This window comes from Chrysemys picta, chromosome 7 (assembly GCF_011386835.1).
Source record: "Chrysemys picta bellii isolate R12L10 chromosome 7, ASM1138683v2, whole genome shotgun sequence".
NCBI classification, from domain to species: Eukaryota; Metazoa; Chordata; order Testudines; family Emydidae; genus Chrysemys; species Chrysemys picta.
In genome coordinates this window covers 22272524-22295806 of record NC_088797.1, presented here as the reverse complement: position 1 = coordinate 22295806, position 23283 = coordinate 22272524, and the positions used below count along the sequence as shown (strand labels likewise).

At 45.3% G+C, this 23283-nt stretch overlaps 1 protein-coding gene across 15 annotated transcripts in view; it reads left to right on the top strand.

Moving 5' to 3' along the window:
* The window catches only part of CHCHD6 (coiled-coil-helix-coiled-coil-helix domain containing 6), a 169327-nt gene that overhangs the window by 81373 nt on the left and 64671 nt on the right, over window positions 1–23283 (top strand). For all 15 annotated transcript variants that reach the window (XM_005288409.4, XM_042849836.2, XM_024104986.3 and 12 more), the window contains one exon: window positions 14877–14947. In XM_005288409.4, coding sequence (XP_005288466.2) covers window positions 14877–14947 — 71 coding nt within the window. The remainder of the gene's footprint in view (window positions 1–14876; window positions 14948–23283) is intronic.

Sequence of the window (23283 nt, the reverse complement as noted above, 5' to 3'; positions counted from 1 at the left end):
TCATCCGCTGGCTATGCATTTCTAGTATTTTGATCGTGTTTCTCCATGCTTGCTATCGGCCTGATCTGACGATTGCAGCACTTTACGAAATATGTCCTCCTTACTCCTTCTCGTTCACTGCTTTATCTGATGGAGGCGTTCTGCTGGTGTGGAGCTGGCCCTCAAGGGCACATCTGCAGAAGCAAAAGAAACACTACACCGAGTCAATATTGTGTCTACACTCCATCTTGAATCATAAAAGTTACATACACCTCTCTTTCTCCCTTTCCCATGGCAAACATGCAGCACAGCCAGAGCACTAAACATGGTGAATTCGGTGGGGGGAGGAGGGAGGTGCAAGACAGGACAAAGGGTCTGGGTGGGTTCAGACTGGGATCAGTACAAGCTCCCAGGTACGCTAATCTGAATACTGGCACTGTTTTCCACAGATGGGGGTGATCGAAGCTGATATCTCACTACTGAGGGTAACCAAAGATGCAAGGATGCATCTCCTGCATGCGTGTGACTTCAGACCAGACCATGCGTGGGCTGCTTTGGTTCCTCCAGAAGTAATTGCCGATTGGTGCGGCAAAGTTTCCTTTACAAAGGGGGAAGAAACAAAGCAGTTCTGCCAAGGAATCTTCGACAGGATTGCAGAGTATCTGCAGGAAGGATTCCCAGGAGATGTGTGTGCATTAACAAACTTCTCCACAGGGCCCCCACTATGTAACTGCATAAGGGAATGTGAAGCAGATGCAAACAGCACCTGGTGATGTTAATTTTCTCCCTTCTCCCACGTGCACCACATAACAAAATAAAGGACACCTCTAGCTCATGTAACCATGCACTATCAAAGCAAAATGAGAACTTACCGGAGCTCTCCTCTCCAGCTTCAGGGATGCCAGAGCCAGAACTGGCTAAACCACTCTGGAGTCAAAAAGAGGTCCTGGCTGCCACGTCACCAGACAAACCTGTAGCCTGTCTCATATCCTCCTCCAACTAACCTTATCCACTGCTTCATCCTTGGGGTTGTCGGCTGCCTCCAGTCCTGCTGAAGTATCCATGGGGCTCTTGGCGGTGGAGGTAGGGTTGCTGCCGAGGATGGTGTGCAGGCCCTCGTAGAAGCGGCATGATATTTGGCATTGCACCAGACAGATAGTTGGCCTACTTTGCTTTCTGGTACGCCTGCCTCAGCTCCTTGATCTTAGCACAGCACTGCTGTGTGTCCCTTTTGCGCCCTTTCTCATCCATGCCATGAGCCATCTGCTTGTCGGTGTCAAAGTTGCTACAGCTGGATTGGAGCTGCAATTGCATAGCCTCCTCTCCCCACAGTCCCTACAGATCCAACAACTCTGGTGTACTGCAGGTGGGAGCACGTTTGCTGCAGAAAGCCGGCATGGTCAGTAGGGAAGATGCGATGTGAGCTGGCCACCACAAGCAAACAAAGTGGAATTTCAAAAAACCCTGGGGCTTTAAAGGGGGAGAGGCATGTGCCCTTGTACTTAACTGAAGGGCAGCAGAGTGGAAACTGCTTACCAGAGCAGTCATGATGGGCATTGTGGGACACCTCCTGGAGGCCACTTAAGGTGACATAAGCAAGTGCACTGTCTACACCAGTGGTTTTCAAACATTTTTTCTGGTGACCCAGTTGAACAAAATTGTTGATGCCCGCGACCCAACGGAGCTGGGGATGAGGGGGTTGGGGTGTGGGAAGGGTCTCAAGGCTGGGGCAGAGGGTTGGGGTGTGGGGTTGAGGGCTGCAGCGTGGGGCTGGGAATAAGGGGTTCAGGGTTTGGGAGGGGGTTCTGAGGTGGGGCTGGGGATTAGGGGGTTGGGGCACAGGGTTGGGGCTCCGGGTTTGTGGGGGGACTCAAGGCTGGGGCATGGGGTTGGGGCTCCAGCTTCGGGGCAGGGCTCGGGGCTGGGGCAGGGGATTGGGGTACGGAGTTGGGGGACGATTGGGGCTCCAGGGTTGAGGGGGCTTACCTCTGGCAGCTCTTTGGTCAATGGCGCAGCTTGGGGGCAGAGGCAGGCTTCCCGCCTGTTGTGGCACCGCGGACTGCGTTGCACCCCGGAAGCAGCCAGCAGCAGGTCCGGCTCCTAGACCAGAAAGATGGTCATTACAGATACCTCCCTGTTAGGCTGGGGAGCTCACATGGACAGTTACATGGTGCAGGGCACTTGAATGCCCTGAGAGACCAGAATGCACATCAATTTTCTGGAATTCTCAGCATTCTGAGAAGCTTGCAAAGCCTTTCTACTATTCATCCAGCTTTAGCATGTATTAAAGACAATGTTACAATGGACAATATGATAACCGTATTCTGCATAACCAAGCAGGGAAGAGCAAGATCCATCCCCCTGAGTATAGAAGTGGTCACCTTATGGAAGTGGTGTATCAAGAACCATATTGCCTGTGTACCTTCCAGGAACCCAGAATTCATTGGCAGACAGCCTCAGCAGGCATTTTGCCATTGATCACAAATGGGAGTTACGTGACTCAGTAGTGAGTAGCATATTCATGTAGTGGGGAGACTGTTTGCTGCCCAGAAAAACAGGAAAAGCAACATATAATGCTCCAGGAGAGCTAAGGAAAGCACTCCAGAGGCAATCCTCTCCTCCTTCCCTGGTCAGATCACTTGAGCTATGCCTTTCCTCCAATCCTTGGGGTCTACAAAAGATTCAGGAGTACAAGGCACAAGTCATCCTCATCAACCCCAAATAGCCCAGGCAATTCTAGTTTCCAGGCTACCTACGAATGTCATCCTGACTGCCGATCAATGTCCGGTTCTTTCCAAATCTCTTGACCCAGGCGAATGGCAGAGTCCAGCATCCCAACCCCAAAGCACATGAGCTCACAGCTTGATATTTTGATGAGTGTCAACCCTAGAACTGTCCTGCTCTGAAGTTGTGCAAACTATTCTTAATAGCCAAAAGCATTCTGCCAGGAAATGCTGTTTGGCCAAGGGGAAATGTTTTTCTATCTGGGCCCAGCAAAAATCATCTCTTTCCAGAGACAGCGGATATTTCCACTATTGTAGACTGTCTTCTTATGCTCAAGACATCAGGTCTTTTTCTTTAGTTAACTGAAGCTTTACCTGGCAGCAGTCAGTATATGTCACCCGCCATGGGATGGATACTCAGTCTTTACCCACTCAGTAACAACCAGTTTCTTGAAAGGCCTGATCAGAACCTTTCTGCCAGTAAAGAAACCAACCCCTCACTGGGACCTTATTTAATCCTTTCGCCACTCACTAAATCACTCTTTGAACCGCTAGCTACGTATTCTATGCTTCACCTGTTCAATGAGGGTTGCATTCCTCCTTGCCAACACATTGGCCAGGAGGGTAGGTGTATGATCCACCATAAACAATATTGCATAAGGACAACGTCTCACTACAACTATACCAATAATTCACTCCTAAGATAATTTCAGACTTTCACATAAACCAGTCAATTCACTTTTCTGTGTCTTCTTTTTCCGAAGCCCCACAGCTCAGGCATGGAGAGGAGACTTCATTCCCTCAACATTCAGTGAGCACTGACATTTTGTCTGCAGAGAACAAAACTGATCAGAAAGTCACCTAGACCATTTGTTGCTGTAGCAGAATGAATTCTAGGTCAAGCTGTATACTCCCAGAAAGTCTCTAAGTGGATCTCTGGTAGCATCCTGCTCGACCAGTTGGCACAACTCCCTGCCCCACACAAAGTAAGAGCTCACTCTACAAGGGCACAATGGGTCTCAGTGGCATCACTTCAGCAGGTGGTACTCAACATTTTCAGGGCAGCTATGTGGAGTTCCATCTGCATGTTCACAAAACGTTATGCCTTGGTCTAAGACTTCTCTGCTGATGCATCTTTTGGGGCAATTGTTCTACAAGCTGCTAAACCACATGCATCCTCCTATCCTGCTCCTTTTTGAGCACTGCTTTTCAGTTATCTACAGTGGACTACACTGGGGGACAAGCACTCAGAGAAGAATGGAAAGTTACATACCTTGTTGTAACCGGAATTCTCCGAGATGCATAGTCCCTATGTGCATTCCACTACGTACCTCCTTCCCATCTGCTTTGGATTATGACTGGATTCGCAGTAGAGAAGGAACTAGAGTAGGCAGTCAATCTGCACCACCCTTTGCAACCTCAGTATGGAGCACAAGGAGAGCAGGGCTGCAGGTTCGGATCAATGGACACTGATTGCAAGAATTCTCCAGTCTCAGGCCCATGGAGCACATGCGTATCCACAGTGGAATGCACGTAGCAACCATGCATCTCCAACTCCAGTTACAACACAGTAAATAACTTCCTTTTCCTTGGTGTAACCACTAGACCACTCCTTCTCCGCAGCTCCAGGCTCTGAATATGAGTGAACACAGATTCAAAATACAAATATATTCAGAAATAGGGGAGGGAGGAAAAAATGTGGTGGCAAATTAAATTGCTGCTTGTATAATTTTTTTTTCTCTCCCAAGTTTGCTCTTAGTGTGGAAATGTGTCTCATAAATATATAAATGCAAAGATGAGAATTGCTGCCAAAAACTGTCAAGTTTCTGGAACTTTCTGCCCTTGATTATTCACATTATAAACCACTCTTCTCTCCCCATCCACCCCCCAAACTAGTACAGTGCTCTGAACATATACACCCACCACTCAGTCAGATCTGTGTGTATGGTTCATCTTCTGTGCCTTTGATGTGCTCCGTAACGCAGGCAGAGAGAGGTCTGAACGTCTTTCTAAAAACCTGACAGTTTGTGTGACAATCTGTCCACAAATCCACAGGCTCCCTGTCAACCAAATGAGCTTTTGAATATCAGAGGTTTTGGGAACAGCGCTTACAGCGTCGCCCATGCGCTGAGGCGAAAGTACAACAGGCTTCATATGTAACCTGAGAGATGCTCTGCATTTTCCTTAATCATTTTGGGGACATCTCATCATTGCTTGTTGGCTGGTTCTCAGCCCTGCACATGTCAGGGTTATTTAGCAAAGCTTGATTTGCTGGGAACTGCATGCAGAATAATTTGCAATTGGAGGGGAAAAACCTGAAGGGGGGAAAAAAAGGAAAATTGTAGGCCAGACTGTTCTCCGCCCCCTTCCTCCCACAAAAAAAAAATAGGTAATTTTATTTTTTCCGTGGGGTTTTCTGTGTCCATGTTGGTGCACCTACATGACCCACCTTCTTCTGTTCTCCTTCCCCTGTGCATGTACCTCCTGTCCGTAAGGCCCCCCTGCCCTCCATCCTGGGCGCTGGATGCCTCTTTTATCCCAGTAAGCTGCATTCTTTGACTATCTGTTGTGCAAAAGTTTAGGATTGAGAATGTAATCCAGGCCTCTTGTATGGAGGGGCAAAGGTTGCTTACTAGCCAGTCTCCTGCAGTTCCTAAATAAGATTTAGTGTGGCAGGGGCATTCGTGGTGAGAAACCCCAGACATTTAGCTACAGCAGTCTTGGTGAGAGGAGGGGACTTTGGTGTTCAGAAACCCTTGATGAAGGCTTCTGCCAAATACTAACCTTTGGACAGTCATTACAGTCTTTTAAACAAATCAAATGCCCCTCTAATGCAGAGGGGGTTGGCGGTGGAATGTATTTAATAATATCCCCCTTTTAATATGCTGCACTTACCTGAAGACTGTTAGGTTTATTGATGAAGTGCTGGTCATTATCTCGATTGAAGCTTTTGGTTATGCAGACTAGTACCCCTGCCCCCTTCACAAGCCACTTGCTCCTTACCCCACTTTTAATATAGTTACTGTGTGCTTGTTAAGAGTTGTAAGAAGCAATCTGCGCTGAGACCTTTCTGCTTTTGTAACCCTGATCTGTTGATAGGATCCATGTGTTACTGTGTGGCTAGCAGTGCTGCCATGCTACCCTGGCAGAGGCATTGAACAGGAACTGTCATGCCCTGAAGCCTTTTGGGTGCTGCTTTATCTGTGCAGTACAAACAGGTTGAGGAGTTGTGTAAAGCAGATGCTGAAAAACCTTGATGCTTAATCAATGCTGGTGAGGCCTGTTTACCTGCAGTTGTCAGGTATAATTGATTACAGCATTTACTGTGAATTCCTCACCTAGGACTTCTGACTCCTATATTGGACTTTAAACTAGAAAGAGAGGGTGTGAGGATATTCTTCCAAGGCATTTTAAATCTGATTCTGAGGCTTTTGCATTGCCCGATGCTGTCCTTGTCAGAGAGTCTTTGTTGCCTGCTGGCATTTTATGGCCTTTCTCCGTGAAGCTGATTTTGCTTTTCTGTATTTAAAGCACCACTGATGTTTCACAGCAAACTTTGCAGGCTGTCTACTTTAACTCAGTCCTGCTTCTACGTAACATGATATATTTTCTGCGTTTTGGTTCCCTTTATTATTGCTAGGGTTATTCATTCTTTGAGTTTTTTTGTTTGTCTACTGCTTGTCTTTCCAACTGGAAGCTGTTGGCCTCATAACCACATGTGAGGATTGAGCTGCTGGAACTCAAGGCCTATTAAGACCTGTTTCCAAGAAAGTGGAGGTGGGGAGAGAAATGAATTCAGCTTTCTTTGTCAGTAGAAGTTTTTAAAACTCAGACTTTTGTTCATATTTTCAATGAGATATAATGGCTTTCTAAAGGAAGAGTTGCTGAATTTGGACTTCTGAGGGGCACATATTGAGACACTTGGCCCTGTGCACAAAACAGGATGTGTATTTACAAATAAAGCTTTTAACTAGTGTATCCTCTCTGGAACCCTCTTGCTGAAGGCACCCTGGTTCCTGAATGTGACCCCAGCATTATCGAAGCCCAGTGTCAGACTGTCAGTGTGTTCTTAATCTGATACAATAGCCTGAGTACAGGACTGGGAACTAGGAAGTCCTGAGATCTAATCTTGTTTCTGATGCATGCCCTTCTGTGGTTTAGGACAAGTCACATAACCACTCAGTGTCTCATTTTCGTCACCTGTAAAATGGGGCTAGTCAGCCATATTCCTCACAGGGGGCATTGTGAGAGCTGATACTTGTAAAGCACTTTGGATATGAAAAGCTTTCTATAGCTGTTAAGTATTATCCTGCTTTCACCCATGGGTAGAGTTGCAGCAGATTTATTCAAACAGAAATATGCTCCTGCCACTGACTAGTTTAATTTCCCCTTTGCTAGTATTGCAGATGTAGCTCTTCTCCTTGATTCTGCAGTGAATCCTAATCTAGCATTTATGATCTCACAGCCTGTTGCCAAGGGAATGAATTGGGTGTCACAGATTCAGCACTCTGACTTCACTGCAGGCTCCAGGAGGAGTGGATGAGCCCACGCTTGAACAGCAAATACCAGAGCTTCATTTAGAAGTTGCCTTTGGATAGTAACCGCACTTCCCCCATTATTCCCTGTATCTTCCCCGTGCTAAGCCTAGGAGAAAGGAAGTAAATTCTCATAAGATGCCCTTCACTTTAATTCATTACTCCCAGGAGCCACATGTAGCATGCTTTATATGTTCATTTTTCCATTTGCAAAGAGTGCCTGTTGATTATCCTTCGTGTACATTTACACGTAGCAACAGTGGAAAACATCAGCTGTGTGTATTTGCTGGACCAATGTCAGCAAATCAGAAACAGGCGTTCTGCAACACCCCCACCCCGAGGCTTGAAGTAACCAGCCTTTGCAATGTGTCCTGAAGAGCCAAAACTCAGCTCTTTCAGACCAAAGCACGAGTTTATGTGGGAAGCGATTCCAAAGGGTCATCCACTGAAAAAGACTAATTCAAGGGACTATCTGCTTGCAGCTTCAGGATTTATGGGTGGGGGAAAAACTCTCAATCACCAGGTTCCAATCTATGGGAGGCTTCTTATAGATGAGAATCAACAACCTGAGTTACAGTCTGAGGCTATTAGGCCTGGTCTACACTAGGGGTGGGGGGCTGATGTAAGATACGCAACTTCAGCTACGGGAATAGCGTAGTTGAAGTCGACGCATCTTATTTCAACTTACCTCCCGTCCTCATGGTGCGGGATCGATGGCTGCGGGTCCCCCGTCGACTCAGCTACTGCCGCTCACCCTGGTGGAGTTCCGGAGTCGACGGGAGCGCGTTCGGGGATCTATATATCGTGTCTAGATGAGACGCGATATATTGATCCCCGATAGATTGATCGCTACCCACCGATCCGGCGGGTAGTCTGGACGTACCCTTAGAGTCTCTGTAGCACAGGTCCAATGTGATCCCTATAGGAGATGTTGCTGAGCAAATATGGCTGCTACAGTCTGCGCTAGCTTTAAGTTTTTGGTTGACCTTCCTCTCTTGCTACCATGGGAGCGGTAGCCTTCTGAGCACCCTCTAAACCAGAAGTTCTCAAATTTTTCTTTGTTGATGGACCCCCTTTTCAAATGCAGTATTAATCACTGACCCCAAACTGAGAAACTGATTGACAAAAGTATGTGTGTACTTCATATAAATATGTACTGTTAGTAATGTTTTAAGAGAGAGAGTATAAGAGTACTTACAGATATCAGTCAGATGGGTGTTTGTGCTTCTGACTGCAGAGTCTATCTATCCTTGTGTGATGCAGAGGCAATGTGGGGTGTGTGTTTGTGTGTGTGTGTGTGTGTGTATGTATGTATGTATGTATGTATGTATGTATTTGACCCTCCTCCCTGAAGTGTTGATGTAGCAGGGCAGAGTAGTGGTGTGTCTCCTTGGCTAGCTGTGCCTGCTCATGGAGTGAGTGGCTGTGAGGCAACCCCTTCTGATGACAAGGAGAGATCTCTTTTTTGATGCTGCAATTTTTGGTTGTACCCCCTCCAACCCAGACAGGCTGGGTGGCCAAATGAGGTTAGTTGGGAGAGGAGGTGGCGCTTTCTCCCTGAAACCCACCTCGCAGGGCTGGCCTGAGCCGCCTGTCACCGCTCGCCCACCCGAATGTTCCTCTGTGCCCCCCTCATTTGAAAACCTGGCACGCCCTCCCTGAGCCCCATGGCATTGTCTTCCCCTCCCTCAAACATTTCTCCACACCCCTAGTTTGAAAACCTCTGGTGCTCCCTCCCCGAGCTCCGCTACGTGTTGCTGTCCCCCTCGAACATTTCTCTGCATCACCAGGGGGTGCAAAGGAACATATAGGGGGAGAGTGGTGATGCTAGGCAGCTCAGGCTGCCTCCATACAGTGGAGCTTAGGGAGGGAGCACCCCCTGACTCACCTCAGCGGGCCACCCAGCAGATGTGCGAACCCCCTCTAAGGACCCCAGTTTGAGAACCGCTCCTCTAAACATCTGTAGCAGCTGCTTCATGAGCTCTGTGCACAAATGACAGCAGACATGTATGTTCTCATGAGTGTTATGTGAGTCTTAATCTCTGACTTTAGTGGCATTGGGAAGCAGGGGTTTAAAATCTGTTGTAGACGCTTGTGACAGAGGTGGTAAAGTCTCCCTTGTCTTGCCCCTTCTCCTCGCCTTTCATTTTGTATTTATTCCCCTGTGGACTAGAGCCAGGGCCAGCTCCAGGGTTTTTGCTGCCCCAAACAGCCTCCCTTCCCTTCCCCCCCCTCCCCCCCCCAAAAAAGAAGCCGCGATCGTGATCTGCGGCGGCAATTCGGCGGGAGGTCCTTCGCTCCGAGTGGGAGTGAGGGACCCTCCGCCGAATTGCCGCCAAATAGCTGGACGTGCTGCCCATCTCCGGACTCGCCGCCCCAAGCACCTGCTTGCCAAGCTGGTGCCTGGAGCCGGCCCTGACTAGAGTATATTCCTTCCTTTTAGCGGACATGGGAGACACCCGTTCCTGTCAGCTTCTTTAGGGCCACATATTAGAAAGTTTGTTGAATGCTGCAGAGTGCACACAGACAGGGTGACGGTGATTGGGGGGGGGAGGAGGGCGGGGGGGGGGGAGGAGGGCGGGGGCGGGGAGGGTGCGAGATAAGTGATGCATCTGTCAGGTGTTAGGCAGATTTCACCATCTAATCCCGCAGCTGTCGTCTGCAGCATTTGTCAAGGCCTCCAATGGCCTGCTCTGTTTCATCAGAAGTATCGCTAGCATTCATCTAGGCTGGCAACATTTCAACAGACATTAATCCTCTTTGTATCTTTAAGCACTATGACCACTGACAAGATTCTATACACCAAGGTGTCAAAATACCTCAAGATAGCTTTGGTATCTGTTGTCTTTTTATATCCAAAGAGCCTCTGATCCACTGACCCAGTTCTTAACCTGATGGATAAATCTGTGTTCTGGTGTTAGAGCTTTTTGCTGCTGCTGCTGCTTAAGGTTAGCACAGCATTTCACCTAAAATCTGATTAGTTTCAGGTTTTTCTCACTTCACTCATGTTCTCGTGTCAAGTGTTTCGCATATCATAGTGAACAATGCACATTCTACTGAGGTGGTATGTAATGGACTTCAATGTAAGGGCAAAACTGAGCTGGCAGGGTTTTTCTCATGACACTTCAGCTATTTCTATTTCTGAAATAAACCAAGAAGTGCTTTCCTTGCTATATTTTGAATTTTCTGCCTTCTCTCTTGGAAGAAACCAGACAGTACAGAAGAGTATGAAAACATACTGGAGCCTGTGTATATGTGGGGAATTAACCAAAATGTATTTTGAACCTCAGTTTTAGTGGGGAAGGGAAGTTTTTATTTCAAGGCGCATGTGTGCGCATGCTTGTGTGTGTCTGAAAGAGAGATTTGAGACTGTATTTTCATATTCTCACCATCAACCCATTACTTACCAGAAGAGGTAAACCCTTTGAATTTGCACTGCATCGGTGCAGCTTGTTCACACTCTAAAGACAGAATCCCAAAATTACCAACCCCAAACATCAAAAATCACGAGTCAGGCCCCCAAAACTCATTTGATTTAGATAAAAATAATACATTTCAGATTCTTTTCCTTTAAGCCTTTTGGGTTCGTGTGGGGCACATTATCAAACTTTTTTTCTGCACCATAAGGGCTGGAAATTTAGAATATTTTTTTTTAATGGCAGCTCAAATTCTCATGTAGCCACTTGTCTCCAGGAGCTGGGGCTTTAAAAGAAATATTAAATATCATGAGACTCATGATTAAATATCATGAGAGTTGGCAACACTGTGAGTGTGGGACGTTTTCTGAGCATATTTTTTATACAAGCTTGCAGCTGAATCTCCTGTCCTAATTTAGGGTTCTTTATTGTGGCCAATAGTGTCTCTGTTGGGGCTGAGCGATGCCACAGCCAGGCCCAGCTTCAGACACCAACAGTACCTGTGGTTATCGGTGACCTGACGAAGTTGTCACCTAGTGTAATGTGGGTAAGGTGGTTCTGCATTTTCACATGGCTGCCTGGTCTGAGCTTTCAGGCTGGTTAGAAAGTCCTGGGTTAATATTAGCCATTGGAATGTTCTGTCACAGTGTGGTGGTGTACAGAATCACACTGGGAGGATTCAAACTATGACAAGAGGCAGCAAATTTTGCAGATGTAGATTGAATGTGAAGAACTCTCAAAACTACTCTCACTGGGGGGAAAAAGCCCCAAAACTGTAGAACCACCTCTGCTCAGTGCTCAGATTGAGAGGCAGTTGGGTGGAATTTGTTCTTATTAAATGATTTGGAGAACTGGTCTGAAATTCAATAAAGAAAAGTGCAAAGTACTACTCTGAGGAAGAAAAGAATTAGCTACAAAATGGGGAATAACTGGCTAGGCAGTAGTACTCCTGAAAAGGCTCTGGGGGTAATAGTGGATCAATGAATGAGTCAACAATGTGATGCAATTGCAAAAATGGCTAATATCATTCTGCATATATTACATACAACACTCCTACACTAGTTGCTGTGTTCTACTCAGCACTGGTGAGGCCTCAGCTGGAGTACTGGGTCCAGTTTTGGATGCCACACTTTAAGAAAATGTGGACAAATTGGAGAGAGTCCAGTGGGAGAACAACAAAAATGATCAAAGGTTTAGAATACAGATGCTCCCTGAGTTACGCACACCTGACTTATGGAAAAAGTTCCGTAAGCCTTTTTTTTTCTTTTCTTCTTTTTGGTGTGCGTAATTGTCGGAGATATGTTCCTGACTTACCCCAAATTTGACTTACTCAAGGTGTTCCGGAAGAACGCTTGCGTAAGTCGGGGAGCGTCTGTATCTGACTTATGTGGAAAGGTTATAACTCTGATCATATTCACTCTTGAGAAAAGAAGCGTGAGGGGGAGACCTGATAAATCTTGACATATGTTAAGGACAGTTATAAAGAGGATGGTGACCAATTGTTCTCCATGTGCACTGAAGGTAGGACAAGAAGGGAGATTTAAGTTAGATATTAGGGGAAACTTTCCAACTATAAGGATAATCAAGCTCTGGAATAGGCTTCCCAGGGAGGTTGTGGAATTCCCATCATTGTAGATTTTTAATAGGTTGAAAAAATACCTGCCAGGGATGGTCCACTCTAGGTTTACTTGGTCCTACTTCAGTGCAGGGGGCTGAACTAGATGACCTCTCAAGATCCCTTCCAGCCCTACATTTGTATGGTTCTATGTATGTAATAAATCTGAAGCAAGGACAGAAATGAATGAGCAGCCCCCTTTTTCTGCTCCCCCATCTGGCTCAGGGTAGGACTGAAGTGAATGAGCAACCCCCAAAGAGGAAGAGGCCCAAAGGGATGGGGAAATCTTTTTAATACTTCTAGTTGCTGAGCAAGCCCAGGTTTGAATGGCCAATCTGGAACTTTTCCTTCTTTTGGAAGCACTTAACAATATTGATTCATAACACTGGAAGCAGTAAGTCTTCCCAAAATGAAAAACAGAGGAGTAACCCAAAAGCCAACCAAAGAGGTATCTAGATTGGTGGGAAGGGGGTTTATAGAATCTGTGCTTAGATTTCCTGCCTCCCCTTTTAAATTTGGCATTTTAAATTCCTTTCTGTGCCTCCTACGCCTTCACCTTCCATTATACTTCCACATGACACCCATATCAGACTTGCCAGGCTGTCTGGCATGTGGTCTGGCAGGGTTGTTGTCTTTCCCTCCCCCCTGATCACTGAGATTGAGGTGACCCACCCCATCTGAGTTCTCACTTGCCTGCCTCCCAGCCAAGTTGAGAGCCGGAGTGATGTCTTACCGGTTCCATGCCTCAGTACTTCTGTCCATGCTTGAGGATCCCACCCAATGTTGCCCAGGGGCTCAGGCAGGAACTTGATGCAGTAGTGGCATCATCAGTATTTCTACTACCTCTGTCACAATAAAATCATTGGCTTGAACTCTCCCTCTCTCATAAACTACACAAAGGCCCCTGCACAAGTGCTTTAATTCTACAGTCCTACCAGCAAACAACTCTTGTTTGCTGCTTTTTCCTTCCTTAGGTGGGTTAAATGCCAACTTCATGCTGGGCCGCACATACAACATATTTGTTCCTGTTTTCCTCGCCTGCTGCTGTTTCACTGCAAATTGCTGCTGGCTAATGGTGTCTGATGGCATTACTTCCTATCGCTGGAAAAATGCTTAATCTTCCTACCTTTCTTTCTCTCTCTCTCTCGCTTTCCCTCTTTCTCTCGTTTTGATCTCACAAATCCAGGCCCTTTGAGAAATCAGGTGGTATGAAATATGAAAATTGCTTGGGAAGTAATTGGAGAAACAGTGAGATTTATGAAACTCATGGAGAATAACACTCATATCCTACATTTTCACATTATTTCATTTTTAATGGCGAATTTAATTAATTGGCACATAGGTCTTGTCGGTTCATATGTGAATAAGCAACAGCAGGGAGCTGGAAGTCATCGGATCTGTTTACAGGGCAGAGAAAAAGGCTCCATTAAAATCTGAACTTTGGTTATTGAAAGAAGTAAAAAGGATTTTGCAGCATAGAAGTTTGACTATTATGTAACAAATAAGCAAACAAAGACATTCATGACTGCTCGCTGGCAGAACTCATTTTGGATTGATTACTGATCCATGATTTGTCAGGTCTAAGAGCGATTATGAGGTCAGAATTTGTGAAAACAAATTCCTTCCTGTGGTTTGTGTGTTACGTAAATGCAGATATGTATAGAAATGACACTTAAATAAATACCTTTCAACTGAGCACTTCATAAATTTTCCATTAGCTAAAAGTCTCAAGACTTCTGTGGAATAGGCAGGTGTTATCCCCAGGGAAACTGAGACACATAGATGGTGACTTGCCCTATTCCTGTTTCTAACCACTGAACAATACTTGCAGTCTCTTCATGTGGAGGACCAGAGTTGCAATCACAGGAGAAAAAGTTGGGAGGAAGAGAATTGTGTTTAATATAAAATGACAAAATCAGGAGACAGGTAGGAGAGCAGCAAGGATGGGCCCTAAGGTGAATTTCAGTCTTTACCTCCAAGACTCTTTTTCTCTCATCTCTTCATTTATTTTAAAAAGTGGTTGGTTCTTGTATAAGTTTGCATCTACTCTTTCAGATTGACTCAAGTCTGATACTCTTCACTATACTGTTAAAGAGGAAACATGGTAGCTAGTCTACAAATGGCTCAAGGAATTTTCCTTAAAAAGCAAGTTACATGGACAGTGGAGTTGAAATATAAAAATAATTCTCTCGTTAGGCTAACTGTGTTAGCAGCTAACTTTGACACTTGCAAGTCTGTAACCTACAGGCTCCCCACAGCAATTAAAAAAAACAAAACAAACCTCAAGCAGCATTGGAAACTCCTGTTGGAAAATAAGTTTGGATGAAATAACACAAGCTGAGCATTGGCCAAGAGGCCTACCCCTCGCCACATGAGGTGTCTTCTGCGGTGTGACTCAAGATTGTTGCCTTGATGTGATGTGTTGAGAAGTGCATATGTTCTTTCATATTCATATTTTATATTGGTGGAGCCTAAGTTGTTTTGTAGCAGAATATGATGCCTGCTGGGTGAGAAATGAATGTTGTTTATTATAGAAGACAATTACATCACAGGGTAGGGTCCAAAAAAGCACAGTCTTGAGTGATGAGCAATATTTGCTTTGTTTCAGAATGCTGAAATCTACAAGCTGACATCAGAGCAATTCCATGAGGCAGCCACTGGTGCAGAGAACCACATAAAGTAAGAAGTCATTTTTGGTTCTTTTCAACAGCTTTGTTTGTATTTATAATACTCTGTGTGCATAGCCCCTGGATATTTACATAAATGAAATGTGATATTACCTCAGATTAAGTATTTAGAGACCTGAACGGTTGTAAACTCTCCCCCTCTCTCTTTGTGCTACCTTTAAGGGAGAAAGTTTAGGGTCAAAGTGTAGAATTTCTTTGAAAATAAAAATAGAAGGAGATGAGGATGGGGGTCTAGAAAACACAAATTGGATTAGAATGTTTTCAAGGCTTTTAGAATAGCAATGAAAAGTATTTTTGGTTTACATTTAAACTGTCCGGCACAGTGTTTGCAACCCAGACATTCCTGTTCTTATGCACTAGCCCAGCAAAGTGAAACTTTTTTTTTTCATTGTCCAGGCAAGAGAAATGTAAAAAGCACATACATAAATGGTGACACCTAATAACACTAAAATCTGTTTTAATGATCATGTGTGTCTATAGTGATACAGATGAAATGTATTTTCTGAAATATGGTTTTTATCTTGGCTCAGAGTCCTTTAATATTGTGTCTATTCTTTTTGCCACTATAGTGCATTTCATGTCTAAATTCCTCCATTTTTGTGTGCCAGTAGCATTTTCCAACTCATTGTTCCACATGTACCAACAGCTGTCTTAGAAAAAATCAGGGCCGCCCAGAGCGGCGGGCAAGTGGGGCAATTTGCCCCGGGCCCTGCCGGGGCCCCCACGAGAATATAGTATTTTATAGTATTGCAACTTTTTTTTATGGAAGGGGCCCTCAAAATTGCTTTGCCCCAGGCCCCCTGAATCCTCTGGGCGGCCCTGGAAAAAATATAAGTTTGAAAATTCTTTACTATTCATGAGTCCAGAGAAATTATACTGTTAAGAGCAGCATTTGTACCTCAGTTTGGTACAACAAACAGTTGGCCAACATGCAATAAACTGGAGTAACAACATATGCAGTCCAGTTGGATCAGGTCCAGACTGCATGATATTTAACTACATAAATAGATTATACAGGTGTATGTAAGTGGGGTGCACAGCATATTATATTGTATTCTTTTTTTTTTTAATTATGACTGGCTGCCAAAGCATCACATAACTTGTTATAATTCCATACTGGTGCTTGGACAGTTTGGTTGTGGCAAAAGCTCACATGCAGTGTACTTATAAAATCAAGGCGCTGATACATCCCAGACATTTTCAGAGAACTCTCCTTAGTAAAATTTAAATTGTTATTAAAATAAATTTTAAAAATGGTAGCTGTGGTAATCAAGACCTGACAGTCTTTTCTTTAGCCCCCTTGGAGCAGAGAGAAGAGAGTTTATCCGAGTGTCCTTCTAGAGTTGTGTAGCCAGTTGGTGAGAATACATATAACAAGGATATAATATATAACATAAATAATGAATTCTTAGAGGAGATTAAGACCCCAGGTTATATCCTGTATTCGTTGTTATAGGCTGTGTGTCAAACCTGTTTTTAGGATAGCCGTCGGTTGGATTCCCTTGAGGTTTATTTGACTACCCCTGTTCTTTGCAAGATGAAGACCTGCAGCATATGTTACCATCTGGTAATGCAGCCATTCCTCGAAATGGTAAACAGTTGAGATCAGTACAAAAGATAATGATTTCCTGAGATTTAGCAAGAATGTTCTAGGGTCTTAGAGGTCCCTTTCCCTTCTCTTTGTGCCCCTAAGAGCAGCCAGTCTCAGATTTCCTACTTGTCCTTTCCTGTAATATTTTCTGTTAGAAGAGTAAGCAGACTTTGGCCACTATAAATAGAGATACTTTCTTTGGGTTCACTTAGATGGCAGCAACCGCCACCTCCCACCCCCCCCCCCGACCAGATCTCTCCTTTGGCTCCAGTGTGGTATCTGTTTTGAAGTTGTCTTGAAAAAATAGCTTGGGAACCATGCTCTGGAAGCCTTGATTATTGGGAAAGGATACGCTATGCAGGGCTGGTAAATGTGAGGGGGGAAAAGAGTTCCTCATATCATCTACCTCTTTTGAATGGTTTCAGAGTGGTAGCCATGTTAGTCTGCATGAGCAAAAACAATGAGGAGTCCTTGTGGCACCTTAGAGACTAATAAATTTATTTGGGCATAAGCTAGCCCACGAAAGCTTATGCCCAAATAAATTTGTTAGTCTCTAAGGTGCCACAAGGACTCTCTTTTGAATGGAGATTCTTAGAGCAGGGGTTCTCACAATAAATTTTTGGTGGCCTTTAAGTGCGGCCACCAACTCTTGCTCGTGGCAGCTATGACAATTTTTCTTAAAATACTTACTTGACTTTAGGAAACACAAATAAATATGCACATATACATGTCTAAATCATTATAATTTATTTATGTAGGGGTTTTTTGGTAGACTCAATAATAAAAATAATGTTCAGTTCTCTATTCTTTACCGGATCTAAACAGAATAGAAACACAAATAAGGTGCTTTGCACATTCTTGTCTTTTGTTGTTGTTTTTGGTTTTGGTTGCCTTTTTAAAAAAAGCCTTGTTAGCTAGTAAAGCTCTGGATGGGGAGGTGGGTAGGGAGACAATTGGAGCCAGGGGCAATGGGGGGTGAGGTGAGCCCAGGGTCAGAGCCCGCCACCGCACAGAGTCCGGAGCCGGAGGAGGCTGCAGGGGCCAGAGACAAAGGCGGGGGGGGGGGGGGGGGGTGAGCCCAGAGCTGGCACCCGCCGCTGCTTGGCTGGGGTCCATGGTCAGAGCCCAAAGTCCCACGACTGGAACCTGCCACCTGCCACCCCAGGGTTGATGCTCGAAGCCCGAGCCTCACACCCCTGGGAAGGTGGGGAACTAACTGGCTGTCTGCTCCTCCAGCATTTGTGTCTCCGGAGGGGGAGGGCCCAACCCCTTCTGGTGGCCCTGGGGGAGAGGCACTGCTTTGCGCTCCCCCCACCCCCACTGCCCAGGTGGCTGTGGCTGCAAGAAAAGCTCCTGGGGCCACATGTGGCTGCCTTTGAGATTCTCTAGAGAATCACAAGCAATCTTGCCCTACATAGGGGTGGGCAAACTTTTTGGCCCGAGGGCCACATCTGGATGGGGAAATTGCATGCAGGGCCATGAACGTAGGGCAGGGGCAGAGGATGTGGGCTCTGGCCCGGTGCTGCTTACCTGGAGCAGCTCCGGGGTGGCAGTGGCACACAGCGGGACTAAGGCAGGCTCCCTGCCTGCCCTGGCCCCGTCCCATGCTCTGCCTTGCCATGCCACGCCGCTTCTGGAAGCAGCCGGCATCACGTCCCTGTGGCCCCTGGGGTGGTGGGGGTAGAGGGCTCTGCGTGCTGCCCTCACCTGCAGGTACCTTCCCCAAAGCTCCCATTGGCTGAGGTTCCCCGTTCCCAGCCAATGGGAGCTGCGGGCGGTGGTGCCTGCAGGCGAGGGTAGCACGCGGAGCCCTCTGCTCCCCACTTCCCCAGGGGCCACAGGGACGTGGTGCTGGCCGCTTCCTGGAGCAGCATGGGGCCCGTGACACCATGGGGTAGTTTGCCCACCCCTGCCCTAAGCTCTGTGTTGGAATACACCATCTAGGGATTGATGGTGCCACATGTTAATCATACTGACCGCCTTGCTTCTCCCTGCCAGCTCACCATCTTTGTTTGTGTGTGTGTGTTGCAGTAGTGCTCATAGGCCCCATTCAGGATTGGGGCCTCATTGTACTAAGTGCTGTACAAACATATATGAACACACAATTCCTGCCCAAGTTTGCTTACATTCCTAAAACTAGAACAGAGTTATGTCTTGGATGGAATGAGAGAAAGTTCCTTTGTGGGTATATGTATCAGTATTCTGAACTTACTGGGTAGGACCAAACATTTGTTTATGCTACAAGGTTCCTTTATCAGGCATTGTTTGTTGAGTACTGAAGAATGCAGGATGCCACCCCCATCCGAACTCAGTGAGCAACAAACCAACTGAAGGAGAAGACTAGTCATGCTGTTTAGTCTTGAAGCACTAGACCATCTGTAATTCTGAAAGTAGTTTACCAAGGTGAATAAATTTGATTATCCCCATTATACAGGTAGAGAAACTCAGACACAAACAAGGTCACACAGATTCTGCTAGGGATGAAACTCAGGTCTGCCAACTCCCAGCCCCATGCACAGTGCACTTGACCACCACTGCTCCTGTATAACAAGAAGAAATGGGAAGTGGGGTAGTTCCTCCCTCTGCAGGATGCTCTGTCTCCATTCCATAATCTCTCTCTCAGCCCATAACACACCAATCCCATCAGTCATGGTGGATTACTGGATTTACCTTCTCTACCTTGCGTGTGTACACACCTAATCAGACTCCGTTGTCCTGCATTTTGTCACCTTTTATCAAGTACCACATTTGAGTTTGTATTTTAGTATACTGAGGGGTGGGGAATGAAAATGGGATTTCCCCTACAGTGAGTAAATTCTACTTTGCAGAGGCCATACTGCAGCAAAGGTCAAAGAAGCACAAATCAGGGAGACTGCTTCTGTGGCATTTATAGGCAACTGAGTATCCCTCTCTTTCACCCTCCAGCCCTTTTAAACAGCTGCAGCTTTGCACAAGTATCCAAGTGCACTACTGTTTTTTTTCTCTTAGTATTTATACGGCTCTTCACGTATTCAGAGTGCTGTACAGATCTTAACTAACGTGCCTGTGAGGCAGGTGGGTAAGCCTTATTATCCCCATCTTGCAGGAGGGCAAATAAAGAAATGAAGTGCTTTGCCCCAGGCCACATAGTCAGCAAGAGAAGCACCAGCTATTGGCCACTGCTGAAGGCAGGCTACGGTACGTGATGCACTAGTGGTCTGATCTTGTGTGATAGTCTTTGTTCCTAACCACATTACCTGAACCTAGACTCCACCTTCCTGTGAAGTATCTCAAGAAATTGCACGGCCATCCTCCCTACATACTGCTCGCTGTCCTGTCCTGGGTTCTATCCAGTTTGCATCTCTCTTCCAAAAAGAACCTCCTAGCAACAGGAAGCCAGTGAACGGACCTTGGAAAATGGGCAGTTCTTTCAGCACCTTCAGTAACATGCCCTTGTTGTTTGCGTGCTATGACGACTTGGAGCACTGCCATGGACACACTGTCTGTCTGATTTTATTATAATTGCTGCATTATTATTTTGCCCTTTGTTAACCAGTGGAATTAAAGTCTGGAGACTCAGAACTTTTCCTCCCTCCTTCTGTGTTTAGCAAACTCTGCACATCAGTAACCACCCACAAAAGAAGCAGCATGTACATAAAAGACCAGTGCTCCCCACCCTTCACTTTGCTTCACATCCTTTTCTCAGTGCTCAGAGAGCCATGACTCAGACTGGGTTTAGAGAAGACAACTTGTTAATCCCCTCCCTGCTACAGAGAATAAAATGGCATTTCATTCCAAGCTGTATTAATGCGCTCGCTCCTGGGATAAAGCAGGCGTCCCAAAAGGCAGTGGCCAAATTTTTTTTCTTTTGCGTTGTCTTTGTCTTCTTTTGAGTGTTACATTTAGATTAGCTTCTGAGGATTAAATGTTATTACAGCCCCTGAATCTGTTAAGGGGGGGAAAAATCAGTGAAGAGGTTACGGCTTAGTGCAGGCACTCAAGATTTATCCTCAAAGTGCTGTTTTTTTAATTTCATTTATTTTCTTTTGTTGAGTTTGACCTTATCTTATTTTTGTTATTCTTTGCTTCCAAATTTAAAAAAATATCAGCATGGTTGGGTGTGGGCATATGGCATTCTTTAAAAGGTAAAGCTGCAGAGTGGGGTAGGGGGATTAGGAAGTTGTTAAGAGATAAAATTGTTCTGGAGCTGAATAATTTCCCTCTGAGATCGTCTTATGGTCTGTTGAACTCTCTCTGAAGCTGCTTACCAAGAGCCCTATTGCTTAGCTCGCTACACTGAGAGGACTGAATATGCCATGCACAGTTATCAATGAGAATTTAAAGAATGCTCCTATCTTGTCATCCTGATAGAGATCAGCTTTGAAACCAAGGCAACTTTCCAATGGAAAGTCTGCCATCAAGATTTACTCCACATGGGACCTCATATCTAAGAGTTCATTTAATGATTCTAGGATCTTTAAACTTAATGGACATGAGTATTTAAGGTGATTATGTTAGAGAAACTGACAAGTGGTAAGTATCCTCCTGGGCTTTGTATGGAAAGGAGAACTGCACAGACTTGGCACAGACATGGGGTAAAAAGCTTCTGGACAGACTGAGAGCTTGGAACAGCAAATTATTCCAAGTTCAATCCCCTGAAAATGAGGATCTCATTAAATTTCATAACAGACTTTATAGCAGCAATAGGCCTTCACTGAAAGTGGCAATCATGAGCAAATCCCCGAGGAACTACCAGCTTTTTTTGACTGGTTTCTTTAGAGTTTGGGAAGGTTCAAAAGATCATGCTTCGTGCTACTTTGTTGGCTCATGAAATCTTAGTCTGATATGGGACAATTTTTAACTAGCCCCATATATTTCTACTCTGAGGGGACTGCACACAGGGGTAGAATTCTGAAGCAGACGTAAAGTGGAAAATACTGAAGCACAAGAGGAAGAGGCAGGGACATTACGGGCTTCAAGCAAAATGGCTGTGGGATTTCTCCTATTATTAGATTAATAGATTCATGCATGGTTGAATTAGGGGCCTAAGCAATAGGGAGATAGTAACTTTCAGGGCTACAACACCTGCTACCCCTTGGAGCTCATCTTCACTTCATGTTGAGGTAAGAGCAAGACTTACCCCACAGAAAAAGGGTCTGGCTCTAACCCCCTCCTAACGCTATTCATGCTGGTTGCTCCCAGCCCTGCCTTCAGTGATTCTGTTCCACATGCATTTCATATAAAGGGATTCCATCACAACCTGGCGTGCAATGCACTGACCCCTTGTGCCGCCAAACCTGGTCTGATTTGGGAAATTGACGTATTGCTGAAACTGGCCTTCAGGAATATGTTCCCCAAAATAATATGTAAAATGGTACAAGTGCTAGAATAGATGGGACAGTACTGGCTTTAATGCCATTTCAGAAAGTGTGAGCGAGTCTTTATAGAAACAAGAGTTAATTCCTTTCTTAAATGGAGTTGAAGGTAGTTTGCCCCATTTACACTAGCACTTATCCATTTTCAATACTGTTTCAGGAGGACCATTGTTAAACTGTTTCTAGCTGTACATTGGTTTCAGGGTCTTGTACTCAGACCATTTGTAAGTTTTCTGTTCTCGTGGTCCCTTCTGTCCTGGGAGGGTTGGGTATTATAATGAGGATTGCACTGGCTGTGATGGAACTGCATAAATGTTCTAGTTGGCTCACTGTACTCTTCCTGAGAGTGGTTCTTAAAGCCTTAAATACTTACTGCCACAGTGAAATGTTACCAGATAGAAGACATGACAGTTTGGATAAAGTGTGCTCTCTGCAATTCTTGGCATTCTAAGATGCTTGTGTCTAAACAAAAGCATATCCCTCCCGTGGCCCAGTTCATTTAATGATATCCCAGTTCTGTATTTACAATATTGCCTCTTACTTTCTTGCGTTATTTGGGATGATGAGTGAAAACGAGTGTACAAAAACTGTACAGATTTGTCACTATTGCAAAACCAATGTGAAAATGACCGTTTCTCCTCACAAGTGCAGCAGTTGCTGTAGGTCAAAATCAAGGTGCAATGGTGTAGCTGTGGGGTGGGGGTGAGGGGTTGGGACTGGACTAGCAGGGGAAGAAATGACCGACTCTGTAGAATTCACTAGGGACTTTTTTGTTGCTATTGATTTCACGTGGAAGGCACTCGTACTATGGTGATGAGTGGCAGAATAAAACCCTAAGATAGGTGAATAGTATAAAGTGCATTGACAGAGCTGATTCTGATTACTTTCAGCAGCAATAATATATACCCCACCCTTAAAACAAAACCATGGGTAACATAGTCTAAAACATGTTAAACAAAGCTGGCTGGCAGCTCAAATTTACGGCAAGACACAGACTTCTTCATCAAGAATAAAAGTGAAAATGGAACCAGAGCACTTACATGGTTGGTTTGGGGATTGTGCAGTGGGAAAAGCAACATGGCTGAAGCAAGAACATAACAGTTTCAGGATGTTTGAGACTCCCCTGGATGTAGTTTTCCTACATGACTCCATACTAGTGACTTTTTAGGCCTTCTCCTCCCTCTCCCAGGGAAGGTGCCCTGCATATTGATTAGTGACCTCAGGTTGGCCAGCACTGGATGCTTGCAGCTGCCTTTCTGTGTGCTGGTGATGGTGATGGCCAGGGGTTGATATGAGGCTCAGGTCATCTGGAGAAGCCTTCCAAAAAATTGTGATGTCAGAAGCAATAATGCCTCAGAAACCACTTGTAACCAGTGAATTAAT